Below are 13,177 nucleotides of genomic sequence, written 5' to 3'. Positions count from 1 at the left end.
TTTTTCCCTCTTTCTAAAAGAATTCTCTGTGTATGTAGGCACGTGTAGGGGTAGATGGGTGAGGGGAGAATTTCCGCCTCAGGTACTCTCTGGTCCCCCTCTCCTAAATATTCCAGGGTTCCTGGAATTAGAATCTTTGCAGAAGGTAAATTTCTGATGTAATATTACTTGAATTAACAAGTCTTCTCTTCCCCCTTTCAGGCAGAGATCTATGTTTACCTTCTCTAGCAAAGAATGATTTAAAATTAAAGCTTCATTCTGGGGGCCTGCATATTCTTAAGTAAAGGGCACAGGCATCGGGACTCTTTTGTTTACTCTGATTTGAAGATTACTTCCTTGGTGCTTAAAGTTCACATTAACATATGATAGACATGAAGAAGTATATATTACCTGCCTCAAAGCCACAGATCAAACACCCAGTATTCTGGGCTCTAGCAGGGCTTGGTATCCCATGAACTTGGTTCCCTTAGAGCCACAACACTTTAAATGTTTTGCCTTTTATGTGTAGCTCAGTGGTTCCCAATGGATTAGGCTACACCTATATCAATGCCACAAAAGACCCCCCAAGGATCTGCTGGATAATATTTGGGTCACTGAACTTGATGGCTGTTTCTGGGAAGCCTTTCCCTGCTCCACTTACCAATAGTTGTAGAGGCACTTTTCTCCATAGTTAGCACCAAGAGCCTGCTCATGGCTACAGGACGACAGCTCAGAGGAGGGGCTATGCAGCTCCCGTTTGATCTTGGTTGGAGGTGGGGCATGAAGCACCACTGAAAATCAGAAGACAGAGGTCAGCCTGTTAACAAGGAGCTTAATGCTTCCTTCTGAAAACCTTGTAAACCAGCTGACTGTTCTTGTCAAATCGCGTGTCAAGGAAAGCAAACCACACATATAAACTCCCATTAAAACCCAATGAAGAGTTCTTTTTTCTTTTATTTGTGCTAATTCATTATACATGACAGCAGAATGCATTTTGCTCCATTTTTACAGATTATACACAAATGAAGCACAACTTTTCATTTCTGATTATACCTGATGTACAGTCGTACCACATGTACAGTCATACCACATGTACAGACATACATGTACTTAAAGTAATGATGCCTGTCTCATTCTACCTCTTTCTGACCCCATACCCCCTCCCCAGTTCTTTTTTTTTTTTTAATATTTTTTAGTTGTTGATGGACCTTCATTGTTATTTATTTATACATGGTGCTGAGAATCGAACCTAGTGCCTCACCCATGCTAGGCAAGCGCTGTACCAAGAGCTACAGTCCCAGCCCCCTCCCCAGTTCTTTAAAATCAGAAATGACACTTTTAATTAGCCAAATCTTTCCCCCAAATTTCGATGGCAATGGATCTTGTTTCTCAGAGGTTCCAAAACCCTTAAAGATCCAACAGGTGGGCTGGGGTTGTGGTTCATCGGTAGAGTACTTGCCTAGCATGTGTGAGGCACTGGGTTCATTCCCCAGAACCACATAAAAAAACTAAATAAAATAAAGGTATTGTGTCCATCTACAACTAAAAATATTTTTAAAAAATCCTATAGATGATGGATCTTCAGGAAAAAAGCAGGTGGACCACCAAGAGTTAAGGACACAAAGAATTTTTTTTTCCAAAAACAACAAAACAGTCAAAAAAGTGTTGATAGGCACTATACATTAGCTTATCAAAGGCTTCAAACTGCTGGTGCAAATACATTTCTTATTCAGAGAGAGTAGCAAATTATATATATGATTTTTAAAAAGTCCTTTTCCAAGTAACTCTAAATATCAGCTCTGAATAAGAAACACTCAACTTCAGGAGCACTACAAAAATTTTAAAAAGCAAAGGAATTGAACAGACCAACCAACTTACTAGGAAAGGCTAAAAGCATACTGAAGTCCTGGCTACCTCTGTGGTCATGTCTGGCCCAGGCCCAACTAGTGACCAACCAGCAAGGGCAGCTTTTCACAACCAGTCCTTCCATACATGATGCTACTCATGGTTTGAATGTGCTTTGTCCATTCTGAAACTCATATTTGACTTTAAGGCAGTGTTTGAGTCATCAGTGTTCTGCCCCCAAGAAGAGAATTAAGGATGTTCTCGAGGGAATGAATGGGTTATTATAAAGACAATCCAGCTTTTCAGACTTTTCTCTCTTGCACATGCTCACTTTCCCTTCTGCTTTTCTGCCATGTTATGAACCAGCAACAGACGCTAAACCTCTAAACCATAAGCTAAATAAACTACTAGTGTGTGTGTGTATGTGTGTGTGTGTGTGTGTGAGAGAGAGAGAGAGAGAGAGAGAGAGAGAGAGAGAGAGAGAGAGAGATACTGAAGATTGAACACAAGGCTCTGTGCATGGCATGCAAATGTTCTACCTCTGACCCACACCCCCAGCCCTTTTTATTTTTTATCTTGAGAGGGTCTATAAACTGCCTAGGCTGGCCTTGAATTTGTGATCCTACTACCTCAGCCTCCTGAGTAGCTGGGATTACGGATGTGCAGCCTGACCCCAGACAACAAGGTTTAGCTGAGTCCTGCCAGTGACTGACTAGAAAAGACTGGTTTTTATAATTCCTTTCTTACATAATGCCAATTGCTTTTCCGGAATACATGAAATAAGTTGAGAACAGGCAGATTATATTTAGAAGTCTAATATTAGAGTCTCTCGTGATTTTTCGATGGTGACATCATGGCAGCCAACACTCAATTGTTATCAAATGTCTTCAGATATTCAGACACAAAGTAGCCAAGATTGTTGTTGTTTGGATGTTGTTATTAAATGTGGAGGGAGAGTCAGACGATTGACACAGAACATGGTCCCCCTGAGGCAGCTCTCAGCATGGCCCTGGTTACTGCCTCTATTCTCACTAATCCTCTGCCGTAGGTATTTTGGGCAAAATAATGGAGACAAGTAATGATGTTCCAGTCTAAACAAAAGTTACATGCCCCTGAAAAGTACTTTTCTTACTTTGTCTAAAAGAATTTATTTGTAATCACTTTTTGACCTAAGTTTGGAAAGGAAACAATCTGAGGAATTATTCAATTTTCTCATTTGCTTAAGAAATGTTTTGCTTTTATTCCACAATGTTATTATAAAAGTTATCAGTTCTGCTGACATGATTGATACTAGAGAGCAAACCAAAGTCGCCCAGAAAGAAAAGTTACGGTGGTTTCAGGAACAGCATACATACATTTTAAAAGAGATCTAAACTATTAGCTAATTTTGATGTCTTCATTTCTTCAAATGTAAACAGAACTTTTAGAGTGTATTACACCATTTTGGCTCTAAGTTACTATAGTATTTTTTCATCTGAAAACTATTTTACATGTAAAATCTTCTGTTCTCTAAACAAAAGGGAGTTCAAGAAATGTTGGATGAGCAAACAAGCAGATACTATTTCTAATTGGTTCTTAACTTGAAGGCAGGGACCACATCCACCCTATAAGTTTAGGTACAATGTTAGTCACGGACAGTTTCTTCCCCCAGGAATCAACCATTTGAAGGACAATGAAACATGGAAGGAAGAAGAATGGAAGGTCTCACAGATCTATCCTGACAGGAGGATCCTATGAGTGTTAGGGATCCTATGAGTGGTGAGGAAGAAAGCTCAGTTCCCCCAAGTTCTGCTGGACTAGAAGTAGAAGCCCAGACTATGGCATGTGTTAGAGACAGTGGTGTATTTAAAGCAGAAACTCAGAAGCCCAAGGAATGTTCTTTGCTTTCAGTCTGTTTCCTCATTTGTAAAATGAGGTATGCGATGCTGCCTGAGAAATAAAGAAAATGGCACAGCACCTTGCAGATGGTGCTATGATGTTGCATAATTATACCCTGTGCTTTCAAAAATAGAGTACCTTTGCATAGCTGCCTTAAACAATGACAGAGACCTAGGACTATAAAGGACAGCAACAAATTGGAAATGAAAACAGATCATAAACTCTTGAGGGGAAGTTAGAAATGTTAAAAGTGTTTACTATTTGAGCTGATAAATATCTTCTTCAATTAGAAACTTTGATTTTAAGCTCAGAGTTACAGAAGACGGGCCCATAGTGTGGGTCAATGGTGCGCTAACAAGAATTCTTGATGAATATGGGCCACCTTCTTTATCGTAAAGAATTCTTCTTCCTTTCCTTTTCTCGCCATCTCACTGTATTCTTTGAGTATCTTCTATGGGCCAAACATTCTGGAGATTCTGAGGATGTAATGGAAAGCAAACTAGACATAAGCCCTTCCTCAATGCATGCATAATTTGATCCTTAGCATCCTTTCATAGATGCAGTTAAGAGAGACTAAGACTTTAATACACCTAAATCAAGCCCTTACACATACAGATAAGAACTCTGAAGAACTGGGCATGGTGGCCCATGCCTGTAATCCCAGTGACTCAGAAGGCTGAGGCAGGAGGATCAAAATTTCAAGGCCAATCTCAGCAATTTAGAGGCCCTAAATTAGAGAGAAAAAAAAAATTAAAAAGGCTAGGGATGGAGATCAGTGGTTAAGTGTCCCCTGAGACCAAAAGAGTTGAAGGACTTGATCAAGATTTTGGAGCTACCCATGAGAGGGGAGAGGAAGCAAAGGCTTCCTACCGTCCTTTTAGCAGTCTTCTGCCATATTGACAAAAATGGAAGATATTCCACTCACCCACTTTGTACATTAAAAATGTTAAAACCTTTTTTCCCAACTAAAATAAAAATACTTCATTGCACCTGGTTAAGAGAAAGTGCTCTAGAACACAGGAAAAATGGGCAAGGAAAAACCATATCTCTGGAAAAGAACAAGAGAGACCAACAAAGAGGCATATGGGCAGACCTCTTGACATTTACTCTTTGCCAAATTGCTTTCATGTACCTTATTTCATTCAATTTTCCTAGCCAAATAAGAAAACTACTTTCGCTGGGTTTGGTGGTGCATGCCTGTAATCCCAGACACTTGGAAAGCTAAGACAGGAGGATTGCAAGTTCAAAGCCAGCCTAAGCAATTTTGCAAGGCCCTAAGCAACTTAGCAAGGCCCTGTCTCAAAATAAAAAAATAATAATAATAATAAAAAAGGCTGGAGATGTGGCTCAGTGGTTAAGTGCCCCTGAGTTCAATCCCTGGTACCAAAAAACAAAGAAACAAAAACAAAAGGCAAACAAAACTACTTCATTATCTTCATTTGCAGACAGGAAAATAAGGCTCAAAGAAATATGCCACAGTAAATGCCTGGAATTTCCACCCAAGCAGTTCTTAGCCATTCCATTCCTTTGCCTCCCAGATGGAATCTGATAGGAAAAAGACTAAATCAAAAAGGGATTAAAGAAATAGGAAACGTGATGAAGAAGGAAGACAAACCAGGAGAAGACAATGGAAGAATTACTTTCTGCCACTGCCAAGGCTGTATCCTTATGTCTCCTCCGTACTGTCCAGTAGGGTTACACCTCAGACACTTAATTATACTCAAGAGTGAACAACTTCCCCTATCTGCAGGACACCAAAATGCCTAGGATCCTCCTTCATCCCTATTGGAAACTAACTTTTCTGACTCAAAAGCCTTCATTTTTTTTGGCAATCCTTGCCTCTTGTTCTAATTTCCACTTAAAAGTTCACATTCTCCTTTTATACTCAAGTTGATCAAAGTCTTCAGCTCATTTAGACAAATGCAGGCACTCTGGAAGACCTGTTATCTTCTATAGCCAGTTACTAATTAAGCAGACTCCACACTATTAAGTGGGTGCTGTCTCTCACACCAGAAACCCTGTCATTCCGTAAAAATGCTTCTGGACAACCTCTCTTAATACTACCTCTGAGGCAGGAACACTTTGAATACCTATTTGACAAGAACTCTGTTAAGGATCCTTGCCAAATTTTATAATATATAAATGAATATTATGTTATATCTATATCTATATATCTATATATCTATATATCTATATATATATATATATGTATATATATATGAATATAAATAAGTTTCTGCTTTTCGGGATAGAAATGCCAAGGGCAGTTAGTAAATAAGATTTAATTATTTATTTATGGGTATGCATTACAAATATGGTGGACTGCTTTATACCATAACATTTTAAATTTAGATATGGCTGGGCATAGTGGTGCCTGACTGGTAATTCCAGCAATTTGGGAGGCTAAGGCTGGAAGACTGAGTTTGAGGTCATCCTCGGCAACTTGGCAAGATCTTATCTCAAAATAAAATAAAAAGGGCTGAGAGACAGCTCAGTGGTAAAGCTCCCTGTGTTCAATCCCTGTACTGCAATCAATCAATCAATCAATCAATCAATGCCTCAATAACAGGACTGGTAGAATACCCCTTGGTTAAATCCCCAGTACAGCCAAAAAATAAAAATAAAAAACTTTGATGTTTATGAGTGAATGAACATAATTTCCTAGTTGCTCTTCATATTACACTAGGGAACTCCTTCAAAAATTTTTCTGACCCAGAGATGATTTAAAAAAAAAAAAAAAAAAAAGGATTGATGCTAGCCAATGCAATAAGGCAAGAAAAATAAACACAAGGCAAAAGGATTAGAAAGGAAGAAATATAATTGTCATTATTCACAGATAGTTTGGTTGGTTACATAGAAAATATTAAAGTATCCACAAAGTTTAAGAACCAGTCTAATTTTGCAAAGTCATTGGATATAAGGTCAATATAGAAAAAAGAACTATTTCTATATCCAATATCCAAAACAATGTGAAATTTAAAAAAGAATTCCTAATAACAACAAGAACATCAAATATCTAGGAATACATCTAATAAAAAACATGTAAGATGCCTATACTAAAAATTACAAAACACTAAGAAAAATTAAAAGACTCTAAAAAAATGTAAAAATGTATTGTTATGGATTGGAAAGCTTGATATTATAAAGAGATCAATTGTTCCAAAGTTTATCTATAAGTTCCATGTAACCACAAACAAAATCTTAGCCCTACACAGAATGAGAATGAATAAATTTCAACTGCATGAACATGAATGTCACATATATGCTGAGCAAAAGCATCCAGACACAAAAAGTTATACACTGTATGCACCCATTTATATAAAGTATAAAAAGAGATGAAATTAATCCGTTAAAGCAGAACAGAGGTTACTTTCAAGTGGATAGGGCAAAAGGAGACTTTTTGTATTCTGATAAGTTGTTTCCTGATCTAAATGATTATAATGTTCATGAAAGCTCATCATGCAGCTGTACCCTTATGATTTCTATTACTTCAATTAAGTTTCTACTTTTTTAAAAAAGCAGCTCTGTCCTGTCCCAATGACATCAATGAGTTAATGCTAAATTCCTCAAATTTTAGAAAGCTTTTCTACCATCACAAAAGAAAAATTATCTTCCAAAGAAATAACCCAATTATTTTAAGATAGAAAAAAAGACAAGCTGGTCCATTCAAAAGAAATAATAATTCTCTCCACTGGCAAAATTTTTTTCCTGCCCACAAGTACAGGCCTGTGGACTCTGTCTAGGGCAGCTACCCCACATAGGGTTAATAGCAAACTTCACCAGTACAGCAAGGGGACATGAACAAGGGGAAGCACTTATGTTAAATGTTATGATGAATGAAAGTTTCATTCAAAAGGATTTTTTTCTTAAAGGCAAAACCTATTGACTAATAAGACTTTCCTTTGGTGTTTCAAAATCATCTAAGTTTCAATTTGCCACAGACTTTGTTGTGAATACATGAAACATTTATGTAGCTACAGAGGAGAGTAAATGAAATTGCTGATCAGTTAAACTGCAGTCTGAGGGGAAGAAGGCCTAAACCCACCCTGACTTTTGCTGCTCTACACAGAGGCTTTGCCTGCCTTCTACCAGTTGTCCTTTAGATTTTGTTTTAGGGTTTTCTTCCTCCCTTCTTCAGTTTCATTACCTTCACGTGGGACAGACTCATCTTTTCCAAATCAGCTGTGTGAGCCTGACCTTGGGAGAGGCCCTTATTTGGTCACATTCAACAGCCATGATCCTCTTACTTTACATGGAAGGTTGTGTCTCATGACGGAAGTTGACCAGAACACCAACACCTGCTTCTGAATGGCATGCCCATGAGGTTGCGTCTTAGGTGGCCAGTGTCTACTCCAGAGCCTCCGATAGCACTTCAGAACAAATGTGATGTGGAATGTATTCAAACAGTCATGGCCAGATATTATTAAGATTCCAGACAGTAATCCTAAATAAAGTGAGGTAGGTTGATTCCTAAACATACTACTATCTTGACTACCAGCATAGGGTCACTGCTTCTCAAACTGCTACTATGGCACCCATTTCCCTCTAAGGGAAGAACCATGCGCTGTTTAGTCAAGAATTGGGGGTGGGGAAGCCCAGGGCATCTAACCATACTATTTTTTGATTATGTCAGGTGTAGAGAACATGAGGAAAGGCAAAGGAAAGACTATCAAGCAGAGAGACATGTGAATATAAAATGACATTGGCAAAGCAAAAACCAAAGGACCCAACAGGAAAGAAAAGAGGTGTGGCCTCTTTTTCCTTGATGGTTTACCCTTAACTTGTCTAGCATCCCAAAGACCAGAGGGCTTTTAGTGACCAGAGGAAGTATTCTCTGAGGTCTGTGATTTGAAAAATCAAAATAAAGTCAAAAGTCTACTTTCTAACCGTGTCTTGCCTTTTCTTAGCTCTGGCCTTTTTTGATGAATTGTGAGACAAAGCTCATACAGCTAATTAGCAAGAAAAAAAATGGGTGAATAGGATGAGGCTTATTTTTTAAATTCTGCCATATTATTAGAAGTAGTCAGAAATGTTTTTTCTATTTTAGGACCAAGTAGAAACTCATTTTAGGCATAAAATTTATTATTATCACCATATTCTTTGTGATTGCTATAGCAGCACTAGTGAATGACAATGGAAGTATATAATACCCTGTTCTGGGAACAATAAGGATCACAAGGAGAACACCAAGTGAGTGGATTGTTTCTGGCAGTTTAAAAAAAGAGTATGTGGAAAAAGGGATGTCTAAGATTTCTCAACCCAATAAGAGCCATGCTCAAACTCATCTGAATGGTTAGCATTGATCCTGCCTGGCAACAGGTTTTGAAAATAAAAACTGGAAATATCAATTTTAGTCAAGGGGTACACATTCTAAAAGCAGAACTGGAGGAAGTACAGGAGAAAATGCTATTTCAACATCTAACACACTGAACCTTCGTATGCATAAATTCTCAAATTTAATGTAGTGAAAAATCATTCATAAATTGTAGGATCAACTATTAAACAAGCTGTGTTTAAAAAAAAATAATGAGTCCCTCCCAAAGCCCCTCACCCCAAATATGCACAAACTATTTGTGATGGGATTAAAGGGACTCACTCTGTTCTTTTAAGGTCAGTACATACATGGATGGGAAAAGTGAGAGAATCAACAATATATTGTATTTCCAGGCCTGAGATCAGCATTTCTGAGTGCTATTTGCATTTCTATATATCCTTTTAAAATGTATCCTAAAAAACTTGACAACTATAAAATAACTGGCCAGTACTCTTAAAAAGTCAGTGTTATATGGGCAAAATTGGGAGACTATTCTAGATTAAAGAAGATATATGAGGAATAAAATAAATGCAATGTGTGATTCTTAATTCAATTTTAGGTAAAACAAACAAACAAGAAACAATATCAATATTAGTCATAAAAGACTGTTGGGAACAACTGGAGAATTCTGAGTATTACACCAAATGACATGTAATTTTCTTAGGATAAAGGGAAGAATGTCCTTAATCTTTGCAGATGCGCATAAAGTACTTGGGGGTGAAATGCCATAATGTCTGCAACTTGCTTTCAAATATTTCAGAAGGAAAAAAAAGATACATATACAGAAATCAATGAAGTAAATGTAGGAATCTGTCTTAAAAATAAATCCAATAAGACATATTATATTCCATTTCCTCTAAGAAATGGAAAAAAAGCATTGAAAGGGGGAAAAAAATCCTTTATTTTATGGTTGACTAACATGTCAAAAGCAGAAGTGTTAAGAACTTCAAACCCATGCATTCACACATGAAGAAAGCCACTCTTGGCTTGTTACCAAATTGGAAGGATAATACAACCCTGGGAATCTAAAATTACACAAGGATAAATGTTGGTCATACTCTAAAGTCTAAGCCTGTGGTTCTCAAATATTTTGTTGGCCTTGGCCCACTTAAAAGGGCAAGGAAAATACCCTAGAGATGGCAAAAACTGCCACTGCTCCCACTGTGACTATTTCCTGCTGCCAACACTTGACTGCTTAAGTAAAAAGACTGCTTAAGTACAAAATGACCAGCCAAAGTAACACCCATCAGTAATTCCATATACATATTACTGATATATAACAGGAACTAAAACATATGTCCAACTCAATGCCATAAAACATTCTTGGGGAAAAAAATTCATTCTTTGTGAATATATATTCACAAGGTTAGAACATTACCAGAAAAGCTAGACAATGCATTAGATTTTATCTCCAGAGTCCTCAAGAGAGCAAAATACAGTTATCACCAACTGTGAAGGTTAGCAGAATTAAAAAGAATTCAAGGTCTCTTTCTTGAGGTTCTCCCTCATTCTCATCCCCCAAGCAGCTGGCTTGGCAATTTCTGTCCCTAATGGCTGAACAGGACCAAGACCAGGGCAAGCAAACAGAACTTGAATTGGGTGGCCAAGACTTCTGCTGCTGGGCCCTTGGCGGGAAAGGCACAAGAGGTTCTGAGGCTCCGACTGGCCCAAACTAGCTTATCAGGCTGAGGAATCAGAAAGGGATATGGAGCTAAAGATCTAAATTGTACTGAAGAAATCATGCTGGCCTTGGAGAATCCCTTGTGCATTTATGCCTTAGGAACCAAGGATGGCAGCAGGAGTATGGGATGGAGTCAATGTCTGAGAGACACGATAAACACTTGGTACAGTCAACACCTACGCAGACACACCCCGTGAGATTTCAGGGCAAGTTCATTCTGCAATCTCAAACTTCAAGAACAGATGCATTTGTCTTAGGCTAAGTCCTACATGAAGAAAATAAGGTTTCTACTCTGAGATAGGGAGTCAGTAGGTATAGAGAAAAATTGCTTTAGGATTGGCACAGTTGTAGTACTCAGGATTTTAGATTGATAATTAACCATGGCGGAGGGAGGAAGTTACGGTGGGAGGAGGTTATGATGTTGATTATTCCAGGTATTTTTTCCAATTTGTCCTGTTTCTCAGCAAGGACCAAAAGAACTGACCCTCATGGTATATTTTGGGGTCCCAGAGTATAGGATTAACCATGAGGTTAAAGTCCTTTCTATTTGGCGATATCACCTTCTGTACAATAAATAACCCACAAGCCAAATTAGGAACCAATGGAGCTAGTTCCTGGAACATTTGGCTACAGGAATCAGATTTCTCCTATGCAGTGTGAAAAAAAACTACACTCAGCAAAAAAGGCTTCGATAATTGGTGTGTGGACAAAAAACCCACTCTATTGTTAGAATTTAGTCCCAGAAATTTGGGTAACACAATCAGCTCCAGGAAAAAGGCTTTGAACTTAATATCATGATACGGGCAAGGGGAAGAACAGATCCAATAAAACGAGTTAGGGTTACACTGGTATAGGAATAGCACCAAACTAAGATCAAGATTCAAGTTTTTGAAGTTTTAATGACCCTACATTAAAAAAAGCTGGGGAATACCAGAGTGAAATGGTAACCAGTGCAATCGGAGCCAGGTCTAACTACAGTGGGAACAGAAGTGAAGTAAGGGGACATCTCTTATATCTAAGAGCAGTTGAGGTTTATACCAAGTGTTGGGAAATTCAAGAACCAGAACTGTATTTGGGGGGAACAAGCCCAGGAATTTCTCTAGTGAACTATTAAAAAAATGCTAAGCACTTTGCTTGCAAGACAGTGTAGAGACTGTGTCTTCAGAGAACCCACTCTTGATATATAAATGGGGTGGCAGAAACACACAGTTGTTAGGAACATTGGAAGATTACTTTAGAATTCTGACAATGGAAACCCAAGGTCCCTGAATGTAGGACTTAGAAATTAAGGGAAGGAAAAGGAGCTTAGAAAATAACTGGACTAATTTTTCAAGAAGCCCCCTGAGAGAGAATGAATTTCTCCCAGTTTAGAGGAATTAAGAGTTAGTGATAAAATTTCCCCCACCTAGGTTTAAAATTAGACAATTTAACCTGAAGAGGTTAAGTCCATGAAGCCATGCTCTGTAAGCCTCTCTCCCCTCCCTAGTTTATCCCAGATCACTCTTAATCTCCACTGTGGAGTTCAGCCGATAACAGCACCGTGGGTCTCAATTGTGACATGTATGGAGTATTGGGTTTGTAGAATATCACTTCCTCTGGGAAAATGCTCGAGTGTATAGAGTTGTTCTTTGATGACAAGGTGCTGCAGTGTGTATGTTTTAGGAGTGGGGCATTTCTAACTTGGTTTGCATAAAGCCAGTGCTATACTATTTTTTTTTTTTTATAGATGGACACAACATCTTTATTTTATTTATTTATTTTTGTGTGGTGTGGAGGATCGAACCCAGTGCTTCACGCATGCGAGGCAAGCGCTCAACCAGTAAGGTACAACCCCAGCCCCAAAGCATGACAGTATTTTATGCCCTTATTGCTCCTTGGAATGTGAACTATATGAGATGCAAGATAGATTCAACTACGGAAAAACCCAGCTCTGAAGATGCCAAAGCACATCAGCAATTCAAGCCTCAGGGGCCCCAGGTCCTAGCTTCCATTAGACCCTCTCACAAAGCCTTTCTGGCTGGAATCACAGCATGAAGAGATGAAAATGGTGGCTTTGCAATCACAAAGGTAGATGAACTTCTTTGTGGGAAGAGGGATTGACTTGACAGGGACATGTACTCTGCAGGAAGGGGATTTCTGGATTTCTAACTGTCGGAGGCATTCCTAACTGTTAGAATCATATTATTTGAACTACGGTGTCGACATTATCTAGTGATGTCATTTAACATGGGGGACGGGAAGGCAGTTGGGAGAGTTGCTTCTGCTGGCCCAGCTCAAGGATCCAGCATGAAATTCCCTCCTTCCCCTCCACCATTTCTCATAGCCTCTTCAAGCAACAGTAGCAGTTAGCTCTGGAGCACATGATACCTCACAATCACATCACCAACTCTGAAGATGACACCCCCAATTTTCCCCATGAAAGTCAGCTTAAGATATCACTGAGTTATTTACAACTACAACCAAACAAGTGGACAGTACTA

At 38.6% G+C, this 13,177-nt stretch overlaps 1 protein-coding gene across 2 annotated transcripts in view; it reads right to left on the bottom strand.

Moving 5' to 3' along the window:
- The window catches only part of ETV5 (ETS variant transcription factor 5), a 58,316-nt gene that overhangs the window by 29,241 nt on the left and 15,898 nt on the right, over window positions 1-13,177 (bottom strand). For both annotated transcript variants that reach the window (XM_081301654.1, XM_081301655.1), the window contains exon 6: window positions 641-770. In XM_081301654.1, the coding sequence (XP_081157780.1) occupies window positions 641-770 (130 nt within the window). The remainder of the gene's footprint in view (window positions 1-640; window positions 771-13,177) is intronic.

This window comes from Spermophilus citellus, assembly GCF_964194105.1.
Source record: "Spermophilus citellus genome assembly, chromosome: 7".
Lineage (NCBI taxonomy): Eukaryota > Metazoa > Chordata > Mammalia > Rodentia > Sciuridae > Spermophilus > Spermophilus citellus.
Note: the sequence above shows the minus strand (reverse complement) of the source record. Positions and strands in the feature narration are given on the sequence as shown.